At 39.3% G+C, this 14,400-nt stretch overlaps 1 protein-coding gene across 1 annotated transcript; it reads left to right on the forward strand.

Annotated features, from left to right (window-relative positions):
- The first annotated feature begins 8,104 nt into the window (after window positions 1-8,104).
- On the forward strand, window positions 8,105-9,787 carry LOC113896665 (olfactory receptor 1I1-like). Its single transcript, XM_027548879.1, has one exon. It carries the CDS (start codon window positions 8,494-8,496, stop codon window positions 9,442-9,444), a length of 951 nt encoding a protein of 316 aa, XP_027404680.1. The 5' UTR covers window positions 8,105-8,493; the 3' UTR covers window positions 9,445-9,787.
- The last annotated feature ends 4,613 nt before the right edge of the window (window positions 9,788-14,400 follow it).

Below are 14,400 nucleotides of genomic sequence, written 5' to 3' on the forward strand. Positions count from 1 at the left end.
CTCGCCCTTACTGCTTGTGAATTTTTTTGATGGTAGCCATTCTGGCTGGTGTGAGGTGATAGATACCTCATTGTAGTTTTGATTTGCATTTCTCTAATAATTAGCGATGTTGAACATCTTTTCATGTGCCTCTTGGCCATCTGTATGTCTTCTTTGGAGAAATGTCTGTTTAGGTTTTCTTCCCATCTTTTGAATGGGTTGTTTGTTTTGATGCTGTTAAGTGTCATGAACTGTTTGTAATTTGGCAAATAATCCCTTGGCACACATCAAATCACATCATTTGCAAATATTCTCTCCCAATCTGTGGATTGTCTTTTCTTTTTTGCATATTGTTTCCTTTGCTGTGCAAAAGCCTTTGAGTTTAAGTAGGTCCCTGTTGAGGTCCTTTAATGGACCAGAACCTGGCGGTCTGGAGTCGACGATAAGAAAGTGAAAGAGAGAGACAGAAAGAAAGAAAGACACAGGGACCCAAGCTCTGATGGAGCAAAGGTGCTTTAATGATCTTTCTGTGAGTATATATAGGCTGTTGTACAAGAAATGTCTTTCGACAATGATAAAGATCAGAAAACCAAACGTACAGCAACCGTTACCAAGGGAACAAGGGATTAATAATGGTCACAAGGTCAGGAGACAATCCATATCTCAAGAAAGAGGATCGAGACTAAGCAGTTTTGTCATAAGGAGAATGTTTACTGAAGGGGATTCAAGCCTTTCTTATCCTATGACCTCAGTCCTGGGAGCGGCTTGCCATACCACTGGTTTCTGGCAACAGAAACTAATAAGGAACAGAGGATTTATGAGAAACAGCATGTAGGAATCCTCCTGTTAAACATTCCCTGATAATTCCCCCTTATTTATTTATAATATTTGTAAAAAGGGTTCTGACCATTTGAGTTTGTTTAAACAATTTTTGCATGAAGGCAACGATAAATGACAAATATAACTATCAAGACCATCACCAAAATTACAGTTCCAGACCAAATGCTGTGAGTAATGCTTTGAAACCATCTGTGTGGGTCTAGCCCAGATAATTGATCAGCTAGTTGTTCAGCTAAAGTTTCCAAATTAGTGGAAGAGGGCAGATTTTTAGAAAAGGTTTCAAAGATTTCTTTTTATAATAATTATACATTCAGAGAAGCATTATCATGTATGTTTTGTAAATGAAATTTGATTTGTTCCCAGTTGTAGGCACTATTATTGAATTGAACAGGAGTAACACAAAATTGAGTAGAATTCCAATCACATTTTAGCATCACCTGTTTTTGTACATCTATTAATTGATCTCCAACCCATTTGATGGCTGTTTTTAGTTCCTATATTTCATCTTGAGTATCCTCATCTATCTGAGCCTGAGTGGCCCACATAGTATGAGCATCTTTAGTCCAGTTTTGGATAAAATTATGTGTTTGAATTGAGGTTTGTAAAGCAACGCCAGTGACAGCAGCAGTAGTGCAAATAGCTATTAATCCCAAAATGCCAAGAATCAGCCATCCAATGAATCGTTCAGATCGCTGGAGCAGTTTAGTAAGTAACCAGGAAGCAAGTCCAGCCATGGGACCTTCTTCCCAGGGCCGCTGGAGATTTATTGGTAACCACAGACTACGTCAAGATCAAAAATCTAAAGGGATTCATTTCTTAAGGAAACAGAAGAGTTAAGACAAGTATATAATTTGCAATTTATACAAGTTACAGAATGTAAAGTCTTATTGAATTGTAAACTTCCTATAGCTAGAACAAAAGAAAGGGGAACACAAGCTTGTATGAAATATGATTGATTATAACAAAAGAAACAGTCATGTCCAACTCTTTGCGACCCCATGGACTGGGGCCTACCAGGCTCCTCTGTCCATGGGATTTTCCAGGCAATAGTACTGGAGTGGATTGCCATTTCCTTCTCCAGGGGATCTCCCCGACCCAGGGATCGAACCCAGGTCTCCCGCATTGTAGACAGATGCTTTACCGTCTGAGCCACCAGGGAAGCCCTATAACAAAAGAAATAGTTTCTAAGACTACGATTGGTCCCTGTGAGATGTCCAGTCCAAGTTCCAAGTTCTTTGGTGCTCACAGCAAGTTTCCAGACGTCTCATCGTTCAGGCCCAATCAGTTTATCAAGGACGATTCGAGGACAAGGCGGGGCCATTCCACCATCAAGCCATCCAAGAAGTCCTTTGTCATGGTAATGCTCCACTGTAGTGTTAGTAACCTTCTATGCTACTTGAGTAGCATAGTCACATGTGGTGCTGTTAATATCATCTTTGCAGTTAGATACGCACATACTATGGGGTCCCCAATTAACAATGGTGTAATTGGCCATAAACATTAATTTCCCTGATTTAGCTTGACATTTATCTCAATAAACAGGGGTATATCTAAAGTCTTTATAAGTAAACCCCTTGCATTCTAACTTTTGTATGTATTGACATGTAGTATTGACATGGTTTTTATAAAGGACAGGGCAGTAAACAGTCCAAGCAATGTGTGGAAGTTCCTTTTTGGAGGCAGGATGAAAGCGCATGTTTGTCGACTAACATTAATACATAATTTTGTTGGGCCCATGCATAAAGGAAGGATTTCATAGCCTAGAGAAATGTTAATTAGTCTTCCTTCTTCCTCAGGATGAGAGGGCCCCTCCAAGCTCCAAGGAGGGGGCATATGTGTTGAGTCATTAGTGGATGAGATTGGTCCTAAATCTGTCCATTCTATAACCTACAATAAAAGGGGGGGTTAGGTATATAAGCCCAATAAGTGTGATCAATCAAGTCAGCCTGAGCGGGGGAAGCAAAAGCAAGCAAAGCAAGCATAGCGACAAAAATATTTTCAGGATTCCGAGGCATTCCCTGCTGAGAAATCAGATTTTCAGCTCAGTTAGTAAGGGTTTTTATCTGTCCCCAAGTAGGGAAATCATAAGGCCGATAACGTCGAGTGCGGTGTTTTTTGTAAATTTTTAAAGCTGCCACGGCTTGTATTGGAATTTCTTCCTCTTGGGGTTTTTGTTGTTTCATCTGTAGTTTGAATGTTGGGGGCCCCCTTAGGTCAAACCTTCCGAAGAGGAAGCCATGTGAGTTCGTTGGATCCATCTGGAGAAATACAAGCATACCTACCCCTTTCCCTGTAAGATTAGTTTCCTAGATTTCCATTGATTAGTTAACCCATCTTGATACCAAATGATCAAAGGAAGGGAGGTGTCCTTCAATGTCTCGAAATGCTTTTCTGCTTTTGTCAAAATATCTCCTTGCGGTAAGTTTAAAAAATTTAAAACAAATAAAGCTATATTAACAATAGTTATAGGCTTAAAGAACATATTGCATTGGAATCTAGTAAAGTCTGCTCTGGATAAGGAAGATAAAAGTGTTCCTGTGTATTCCCCCTTATTTCATTTTTTATTTGTAGTTTCAGTGTGTAATGTGTTTGTTTAACTATGTCTTGTGTTTGTGGATTATAAGGAATGTCTGTAAAATGTTTAATAAAGAATGAATGTAAAAATTGTTTTAACTGGTTAGAAATATAGGCAGGACCATTGTCTGTTTTTGTAGAATCAGGTGTTCTCATTATTGCAAAGTAAGCTAACAGGTGGGTTATAACATGTTGTGTAGTTTCACTTCGGAGAGGTGTGGCCCATATAAAAGAAGAATTTGTATCAACTGAGACAGGTAAGAAGGAAAAGGAAGAAAGTTCAGGGCAATGAGTTACATCCATTTGCCATAAAATTCTCTTTCATTTGTCATAAACCGTTTTTATATTTTTGTATTCATCATTATTTGCCATTTCTTATATCTTTTTATTAAAAGCATACATCTTATTTTTCTTTAGCAACTATGAAGTGTCTTGTATATTAGCATTTTATAGATTGGTGAATATATTTATTATATTATATTAATATATTTTTAATATTTATATATTTATTAATAGTCTAAAATCTCTTTAGTTTTTCTGTAAGAAAAACTTTTTGTAAGAGGAAGTTAGTGTTCCATAATTAATGTTTTAAAATCTTATTTTATTTGCAAATGACCTAGCTATTTAATAAACTTTTATCATTTAGTTTAGTACAATTCTAGAAATTTAAGTTACCCCAATCCTAAGAGATTATTTTAGATAGACATTTTTTAAATATAATTATTTTTAATAGAGTTTATCTAAAAGTTTTCACCTCATTTATATATTTATATATATAAAGAGTTACTTTTTTGTTGACAAATTTAGTTTACCTTAAATCTAGGCACAATAAAAGTATTATATAATGTTGATGATTTAAGACATGTCTTAATTAGATTAACAATTATATTTAAATTATATTTATACTTAAATAAACATTATATTTAATATTGAATATTTTTCAGTTCACATGAACTTGACTTTAAATAGAGCTCATTAACTTCATATTGTCCAAAAACAAAGACATACATTGAGACATAGATAATTTTAGATAGACAGACATCATTTTCCGCTTCAAATTTAAAATATCTTTTTGATAGATTTTTTTTTTTTCTGAGTTCCACCAATTTGTTTATGGCTGGACTCCCAGATAGAGTGGGCTGTGTATCCCAAGGACATGATAACAGTTAACTTTAGGTTTTTTCTTAGGCCTGTTTTTGTTTCCCAGGCAGAATTGGAGCTCCAAAAAAGTATTTTAACAAGTTAACCTTTTCCTAACTGCAAGTGTAAGAAGACCCGGTTTTGCAATTTCAAAAAAGATTTTATTTTAATCAGTTTTCTCTGGAATCTAAAGAATATTATGGCCATTCAGTGTCAAAAATATCATTTCTCCTTTTTGTAGTTACAGTATATTATTAATGATATATGCATGAGGGAATTGCTGTCACATTGGATGAAATTTTGACAGATAGTAGGACTGTTAAGCATACCTTGAGTAACACAGTCTATTGAAGTCTTTTATGAGGCCTGATGTGAATCTCTCTCGGTCTAAAGGGTGTAAAGGTATATTAAAAAAGCAATCTTGTAAATCAGTAATAATAACGTGCCAATTTTGAGGAATAGTAGTAGGTGATGGGATCCCTGGTTGTAATGCACCCATAGGTTTCATAGATGCATTAACTTTTCTAAGGTCTATTAAGAGATGCCATTTGTTAGATTTTTTATATATATAACAAAAATAGGAGAGTTGCAAGGAGAGCAAGATTCCTCAATATGTTTTAATTCTAATTGTGTGTCTATAAGTTCTTTAGCAGCCTGTAATTTTTCTTTCGTAAGGGGCCATTGCTCTGTCCAAATAGGCCCGTCATTCTTCCAAGTTATTTTAATAATTGCTTTGTTTGTTAAATGAGCAGTGGCCCCTAGGAAAAACGTGGAACGTATATCTGAGTTTGCCATTTCATAAGTAAGTCCCTTCCTGTTGGATTAAGGTGTGCATTTATCACATAAGGTTTTAATGTTACAGGTTGGCCTTCTGGTCCCTCACATGGGTATATTTGAACACTTTGATAGACTTCTTGTACTTTAGTTTGAGAAACTCCCACAATTTAGCAAGAGACCTTTTGTATAGGTCAGGATTTGGGCCATAAGTGTTTGGAAATAATAGTAATATCAGATCCAGTGTTGAGGAGACCAGAAAATCTTTTACCATTAATTTTGATATTTATATTTGGTCAGGTATAATCAGATACCAATGATGTCCATAAGGATTGTTTTTGATCTGTACTGCTGAATCCACCTGTCTGTACATTATTAGAGGAGTTAATAGAAACATAAGGCAAAAGAAGCAATTGAGCAATTTTGTCCCCCTTTTTGAATTGCCATAGAATCTGAGATGACATCATAATTTGAATCTCTCCTTTATAATCTGAATCAATTATCTCAGGGTGAACAGTAATTCCTTTAGTAGTCAAACTAGATTGGCCAAGTAAAAGACCAAAGGTTTATGGGAGCAGGGGTCCAAAAAGTCCGGTAGGTACTCTAGGAGGGACTGCTTGAGGGTAAAGGGAAAAAATCATTTAGGGCTGGTATATCGATGGCAGCGAGGGCAGATTCTTGGAAGTTTTTATTAGCCTTCTTAGGACAGTCCCTTTTTAAATGGTTTTTATCTCCACATGTAAAGCATGCTTCATTTCCCTTTCTAAAGGCAGCAGCCATTGTCTCAGCTAGCATTTGTATCTTTTGAGTTTCTGATCCTAGATTGCGACAAGCCTTCAAATAATCAGTAATAGTCCCAGTCTCACCAATTGGAGCAATAGCTTTTTGACATTCCTGATTTGCATTATCATAAGCAAGTAATTTCTCTAGCTGTTTTTTGGTTTCTTCTCCGATTACAGTACAGGAAATAGCAGTTTCTAATCTAGCTAAAAAATCAGCATAATTTTCATTAGGTCCTTGTAATATTTTAGTGTAGCTACCTGTAGGCTCTCCTTGAAGAGTAATTCGATCCCAAGCTTCAAGGGCCACTGTTTTTAATTTGCATGCAACAAGGGAGGGCATTGTATTTGAGCTTCTATGGTATCAAATTGTCTGGCGCCAGTTAACATTTCAAAAGTAATTTGGTTTTGGGGAGTGCCAGCTCGAGCATTCTTGTTAGCATGATCTCTGGCTATATCATGAAACCACATTATCCATTGAAGATATTTTCCTAGTTTAAGGAGAGCGTTTATTAAAACTCGCCAATCATAGAGAATAATTTCCAATAGAAGAGGCCACAATATTTAGAAGCTCTTTAGTAAAAGGCGAATGTGGGCCATACATAGTTATAGCCTTTTTCATCTGTTGCATGTAAAAAAAAATTAATACATTCATATTGAGGTATTATGTGCCCTTGAGAGTCAGGATTTCTTAAAACTGGAAAGGCAGAGAAACCATTGGCTTCAGAGATTTGTGATTGCAAAGCCAGTAATTCAGAGAGCCCCTGTTGTGGAGGAGAGAGAGTAACTGCTGATTTTTTGCAAATATGAGTCTGTGTTAAGGACTTATCATTATTATTTAAAAAAGTATTGCCGGTTTTGGTGTCAAAAGGTGTCTCGGAAAAGTCATTATCAGAATTATTAGGTTCCAGCAAAGGAGAGACTTTTGGAGTTGAGCCTGTTGGCAGAGGAGGAGCATTTGGAGTAGCCGGGATAGGATTAGTAGGAAAATTTTGAAATATTTTATGTTGTTTTAATTGGACCTTTTGTAAAGTTTTATCATTTAATTTATATTCATGTAATAAGTGTTCTGTCAGTTGTCGAATATTGGGAGGGCTAGAATTTACCTTGAAATGGCAGAATTACAGCTTTAATGAGAGCCCATAGGGGCCAGAAATCAATTGGAATATTTTTTCCCTTCCTGATGGCTCGTTCAACATTTCTTTGACCTGGTGCCAAGTTTCTAAATCGAAACTGCCTTTATCAGGTAACCAAGGATTACATTTAACCAGTGTTTGAAAGCAAGCCTCTATTCATTGGCATGAAACCAAAAGTCCCTGAGCTTTAAACAAATGGTGAAGTAAAGTAGAGAAATGATGGGGATTTCCAGCCGTTTGACCCGTGTCTTAGTACTTACCGACCTCAATAGGCCCGGAGTCACTCCATCCGAAATGCCACATATGCCAAGTCCCTGTTCTGGAACCACTTGTTGAGGTCCTTTTATGGACAGGAACCTGGTGGTCTGGAGTCGACAATAAGAAAGTGAAAGAGAGACAGAGAAAAAGAAAGAAAGAAAGACACGAAGACCCAAGCTCTGATGGAGCAAAGGTGCTTTAATAATCTTTCTGTGAGTATATATAGGTTGTTGTACAAGAAATTTGTTTCGACAAGGATAAAGATCAGAAAACCAAACGTACAGCAACCATTACCAAGGGAACGGGGATTAATAATGGTCACAAGGTCAGGAGACAATCCATATCTCAAGAAAAAGGATCGAGACTAAGCAATTTTGTCATAAGGAGAATGTTTACTGAAGGAGATTCAAGCCTGTCTCATCCTATGACCGCAGTCCTGGGAGTGGCATGCCATTCCACTGGTTTCTGGCAACAGAAACTGATAAAGAACAGAGGATTTATGAAAAATAGCATGTAGGAATCCTCTTGTTAAACATTCCCTGATAGGTCCCATTTGTTTATTTTGTTTTTATTTCCATTATTCTGGGAGATGGATCAAAAGAGATATTGCTTTGATTTATATCAGAGAATGTCCTGCTTATGATTTCCTCCAGGAGTTTTACAGTGTCTGGTCTCACATTAAGGTCTTTAATTCACTTTGAGCTGATTTTTGTGTATGGTGTTAAAGAATAATTTCATTTTTTTCCATGTAGCTGTCCAGTTTTCCCAGCATCACATGTTGAAGAGACTGTCTTTCCAACCTTGTGCAGCCTGCCTCCTTTGTCGTAGACTAATTGACCATAGATGCATGGGTTTATTTCTGGGTTTTCTATTCTGCCTCACTGATCTATATTTCTGCTTTTGTGCCACTGCCACATTGTTTTGATGACTGTAGCTTTGTAGTATTGTTTGATTCCCAGCTTTATGTTGCTTCCCTCTGCCTTTTTCTCCCTCACAGTAGACACAGGCCATCCATGGAACAAGAAAACCAAACAGCAGTCTCAGAATTCCTCCTCCTGGGACTCTCAGAAAAGCCAGAGCATCAGATCTTCCTCTTTGGGCTCTTCCTGCCCATGTACCTGGTCACCATCTTTGGAAACCTGCTCATCATCCTGGCCATCATCACAGACTTACACCTCCACACGCCCATGTACTTCTTCCTCTCCAACTTGTCCCTCATCGACATCTTCTTCTCTTCCACCACTGTCCCCAAAATGCTGGTGAACCTCTGGACACAGAGCAAAGCCATCCCCTTTGCAGGCTGCCTTGCCCAGATGTATGCCTTCCACCTGTTTGGGACCATGGACAGCTTCCTCCTGGCTGTGATGGCCATTGATCGGTTCATGGCCATTGTCCACCCTCTGCACTACTTGGCCATCATGAGTCCCCGTGTGTGTGGGCTGCTAGTGGTGGGGTCGTGGCTGATCACCAACCTCCAGTCCATTGTCCACACCAGCCTCATGGCTCAGTTGACCTTCTGCGCTGCCTCTGAAATCCCCCACTTCTTCTGTGACCTCATGCCCCTGCTGAAGCTCTCCTGCTCAGACACACACACCAATGAGCTAGTGATCTTTGCTTTCGGCATTGTGATGGGCATCAGCCCCTTAGTGTGCAAAGTCTTCTCTTATACTTGCATTTTTCGGACGATCTTCAGGATCCCTTCTGCTCTGGGCAAATGGAAAGCCTTCTCCACTTGTGGCTCACACCTCACCGTGGTGACACTATTCTATGGCACCATCTTTGCTGTGTACCTGCAGCCGGCATCTCCCACTTCCTCCCAGAAGGATAAGGCAGCTGCCCTGATGTATGCTGTGATCATTCCCATGCTGAACCCCTTTATCTACAGCCTAAGGAACAAGGACATGAAGGCAGCCCTGAGGAAGCTGGGTGGCAAAGTAGCACCCATCAGTCCTAGGGCAGAATAGCTGTTCGGCACCTGCCATGTTCCAGGGCCACAGTTCAGTGCATGGAACACTGAAACACATCCATTGCTTCTGTCAAGGCATTCAGAGTCTGGTATGGAATAGAGATCTGTCAACAAATCATCACAGGTCGACATGGTAAATGTGTCTGTCATAAGAGATGAATGAAGCACTGCAGGAAAGAAAAGATGTGTATTTTCCCCCATGGTTTATCTTCCTCCTGAAGGTTAGAGTAGGAGATTTTGAATTAGCCTTAAATTGGCCTTTCTGGGGTGTCTTATAGAAATGGTACATGGATAATCCTAGTTGAATGAAAGATTCAGTTCAGTTCAGCCGCTCAGTCATGTCCGACTCTTTGTGACCCCATGAATTGCAGCACGCCAGGCCTCCCTATCCATCACCAACTCCTGGAGTTCACTCAAATTCACGTCCATCGAGTCGGTGATGGCATCCAGCCATCTCATCCTCTGTCATCCCCTTCTCCTCCTGCCCCCAATCCCTCCCAGCATCAGAGTCTTTTCCAATGAGTCAACTCTTCGCATGAGGTGGCCAAAGTACTGGAGTTTCAGCTTTAGCATCATTCCTTCCAAAGAACACCCAGGACTGGTCTCCTCTAGAATGGACTGGTTGTATCTCTTTGCAGTCCAAGGGACTCTCAAGAGTCTTCTCCAACACCACAGTTCAAAAGCATCAATTCTTTGGCGCTCAGCTGTCTTCACAGTCCAACTCTCACATCCATTAGCTATACTCAATTTTAATGAAGATCTTCATCTGCAATAAAGATAATGTGGAAGCAACCTAAATGTCCATCAACAGAGGAATGGATAAAGAAGATGTGGTATATTTATACAATGAAATATTACTCAGCCATAAAAAGGAGCAAAAAAGTACCATTTGCAGAGGTGTCAATGCACCTAGAGACTGTCATACAGAGTAAAGTAAGTCAGAAAGAGAAAAACGAGTATCATATAGTATCACTTATATGTGGAATATAGAAAAACTGGTACAGATGAATTTATTTGCAAAGCAGAAATAGAGACACAGACATAAACAACAAACGTATGCACACCAAGGGGGCAGGGGAAGTAGGATGACTGGGAGATTGGGACTGACATATATACACTATTGATACTATGTGTAAAATAGTAATAACTATTTAGTAATAACTAAATAGGATAACTAATGAGAACCTACTGTATAGCACAAGGAACACTGCTCAGTGCTCTGCGGTAACATACATGGGAAGAAAGTATAAAAGAGATGGGATATATGTATATGTGTAACTGATTTGCTTTGCTGAACAGCAGAAACTAACACAATATTTAAAGCAACTATACTCCAGTAAAAGTAAAAAATAAATAAATGGTCTGTGTCTTAAAAAAAAAAAAAAAGTGTGTTACATATCGACCAATTACATCACCATGCTTCCTAAGTGACTGGAGGAAGGACTCTGAGAACATGAGATGAGCTCACTTGCTTTCCGATTCAGCAGTCATCAACCTCGATCTCACAGGGGGCCTAGTGGTCCTGACTTTGCATGGGGATTAATGTCATCAACAGGCCTCCCCTGTGCCCCAGATTGGGACATAGGAGATGCTGGCATTGGATCATGGAGATCGTGATTCAGCAGGCTGACACTGGACCCTGGAATCTGCCTTCTTGACAGGCTCTCCAGATGGTCCTGAAGCAGGCGGCACACAGACCACAGCGGGAGGACACTGGCCCTGAATTACCCACAGAGTCCATGTGTTTCCTGTGATTCCATCGCATGGTTCCAAATCCAATATGATTCTATAGGCACTGTCAGCAACAAGTGGATGCGGTGGGCTAGGCTACATGAAGAGGTTGGATTGGGGGCTGAACTGTGTCCTCCACAAAGATATGTCGCAATCTAACCCCTAGTACCTCAGAAAGTGACCATTTCTGAAAATAGGGTCTTTGCAAGGTAATCAAGTTATAACGAGGTCATTAGGGTCTTAATCCACGGTGACTGGCATCCTTATAAAACAAGGTAGAATTTGGACACAGACATGCACCCACGGAAAAATCCATGTGAAGATGAAGGAAGAGATCAAGGTGATGCTTCTAAAAGCCAAGGGATGCCAGAGACTGCCACCAAACCAAAATCTTAGAGATAGGCATGAGCAGATTCTTCCTCACAGTTCCCAGAAGGAACTCTGTGTGTGTGTATGTGTGTGTGTGTGTTTATGTCTGCGTAGAAACTCTGGAAGGTTACACAAAAGCCACTAAGAGAGATTATTCATTGAGGGGCCTTGATAAGAACTGGATGAATAAGGACCTGGATTGGGGAACAACATTTCATTATTCCATTGCATGAATTTTTTTTTTATTTTATTGAGTAATTTTATTGTTAGTTTCAGGTGAACAGCAAAGTGACTGAGTAACACATATACATATATCCATTCTTTTTCAGTGGGCAGCTGAAAAGAAAGAAAGCTGAGCGCCGAAGAATTCATGCTTTTGAACTGTGGTGTTGGAGAAGACTCTTGAGAGACCCTTGGACTGCAAGGAGATCCAACCAGTCCATTCTGAAGGAGATCAGCCCTGGGATTTCTTTGGAAGGATGATGGCAAAGCTGAAACTCCAGTACTTTGGCCACCTCATGTGAAGAGTTGACTCATTGGAAAAGACTCTGATGCTGGGAGGGATTAGGGGGCAGGAGGAGAAGGGGACGACAGAGGATGAGATGGCTGGATGGCATCACCAACTCGATGGATGTGAGTCTGAGTGAACTCCAGGAGTTGGTGATGGACAGGGAGGCCTGGCGTGCTGTGATTCATGGGGTCACAAAGAGTCGGACACAACCGAGTGACTGAACTGAACTGATTCTTTTCCAGATTCTTTTACCATATAGATTATTATACAATATTGAGTAGAAAGTGCCTGTGCTATACAGCAGGTCCTTATTGATTATCTGTTTTATACATAGTAGTGTGTATATATTAATCCCAAACTCCTAATTCATTCCTCCTGCCCCACATTTCCATTTGGTAATCATAAGTTTGTTTTTGAACTTTGTGACTTTGTTTCTGTTTTGCAAACAGTTTCACTTAGCTTCACTTGTAATGCATGAGCTCAGTTACTTCAGTCGTGTCCAACTCTTTGTGACCCCATGGACTGTAGACCTCCAGGCACCTTTGTCCATGGAATTCCCCTGGCAAGAATACTGGAGTAGGTTGCCATGCCCTCCTCCAGGGGATCTTCCTGACCCAGGGATCAAACCCACATCTCTTACATCTCCTGCATTGACAGGTGGGCTCTTTACCACTAGTATCACCATAGTTTTACTTATATTAGTTTCACTTATAATACTTTCACTTCACTTGTATCATTTTTTAGGTTCCACATATAAGTGATATCATATATTTTTCTTTCTCTGATTACTTCACTTAGTATGATAATCTCTAGTTCCATCCATATTACAGCAAATGGCATTATTTCATTCTTTTTTATGGCTAATTTACCATATGATTACAGTCTTATTCATGGACATATGTCCAGAGAAAAACCATAATTCTAAAAGATATATGCACCCCAATGTTCATTACAGTAGTACTTACAATAGCCAAGACATGAAATCAACTTAAATGTCCATTAACAGAGGAATGGATAAAGAAAATGTGGTGCATGAATAATTTCTTAACCAAGAGTTAGTATTTACACATTTTAAAAGTTAAAAATTTTAAGACATTAAAAACTGGGGAGTTGGTAAAAGTAGAAGGATCCAGAAGATAAAAAGGCCCCCAAGGGAAACAGAAATGGGAGGCATGACATAGAAACCCAAACCCCAAAGAATAAAGTCCACTAACAGTTTTGATTCAAAAGTTGAAGAGAAATCCCTTAATCCCCATTCAAAAATAAGCTTGGTCCCCTCTGGAAAGAAAAGGAAATATATACCCATCTGAATGCAGAGTTCCAAAGAATAGTAAGAAGAGGTAAGAAAGCCTTCCTCAGCGATCAATGCAAAGAAATAAAGGAAAACAATAGAATGGGAAAGACTAGAGATCTCTTCAAGAAAACTAGAGATACCAAGGGAACATTTCATGCAAAGATGGGCACAATAAAGGACAGAAATGGTATGGACCTAACAGAAGCAGAAGATAATAAGAAGAGGTGGCAAGAATACACAGAAGAACTGTACAAAAACAATCTTCATAATCCTGATAACCATGATGGTGTGATCTCTCACCTAGAGCTGGACATCCTGGAATGTGAAGTCAAGTGGGCCTTAGGAAGCATCACAACGAACAAAGCTGGTGGAGGTGATGGAATTCCAGTTGAGCTATTTCAAATCCTAAAAGATGATGCTGTTAAAGTGATACACTCAATAGGCCAGCAAATTTGGAAAACTCAGCAGTGGCCACAGGACTGGAAAAGGTCAGTTTTTATTCCAATCCCAAAGAAAGGCAATGCCAAAAAAATGTTCAAACTACCACACAATTGCACTCATCTCACACGCTAATAAAATAATGCTCAAAATTCTCCAACCTAGGCTTCAACAGTACATGACCCAGGAACTTCCAGATGTTCAAGCTGGATTTAGAAAAGGCAGAGGAACCAGAGATCAAATTGCCAACATCTGTTGGATTATAGAAAAAGCAAGAGAATTCCCGAAAAACATCATTTTTCTGCTTCATTGACTACAGTAAAACCTTTGACTGTGTGGATCACAACAAACTGTGGAAAAGTTCTTAAAGAGGTGGGAATTCCAGACCACCTTACCTGCCTTCTGAGAAGCCTGCCTGCAGGTCAAGAAGAAACAGAACTGGACATGGAACAATGGACTGGTTCAAAATTAGGAAAGGAGTATGTCAAGGCTGTATATTGTCACCTTGCTTATTTATATGCAGAGTACATCGTGCAAAATTCCGCACTGGATGAAACACAAGCCAGAATCAAGATTGCAGGGAGAAATGCCAATAACCTCAGATAGGCAGA

Source organism: Bos indicus x Bos taurus, chromosome 7 (assembly GCF_003369695.1).
Source record: "Bos indicus x Bos taurus breed Angus x Brahman F1 hybrid chromosome 7, Bos_hybrid_MaternalHap_v2.0, whole genome shotgun sequence".
Taxonomy (NCBI): Eukaryota; Metazoa; Chordata; class Mammalia; order Artiodactyla; family Bovidae; genus Bos; species Bos indicus x Bos taurus.

Excerpts from the sequence above, each read along its gene's own strand:
- LOC113896665 (XM_027548879.1), top strand. The coding sequence starts at position 8,494 with ATGGAACAAGAAAACCAAACAGCAGTCTCAGAATTCCTCCTCCTGGGA.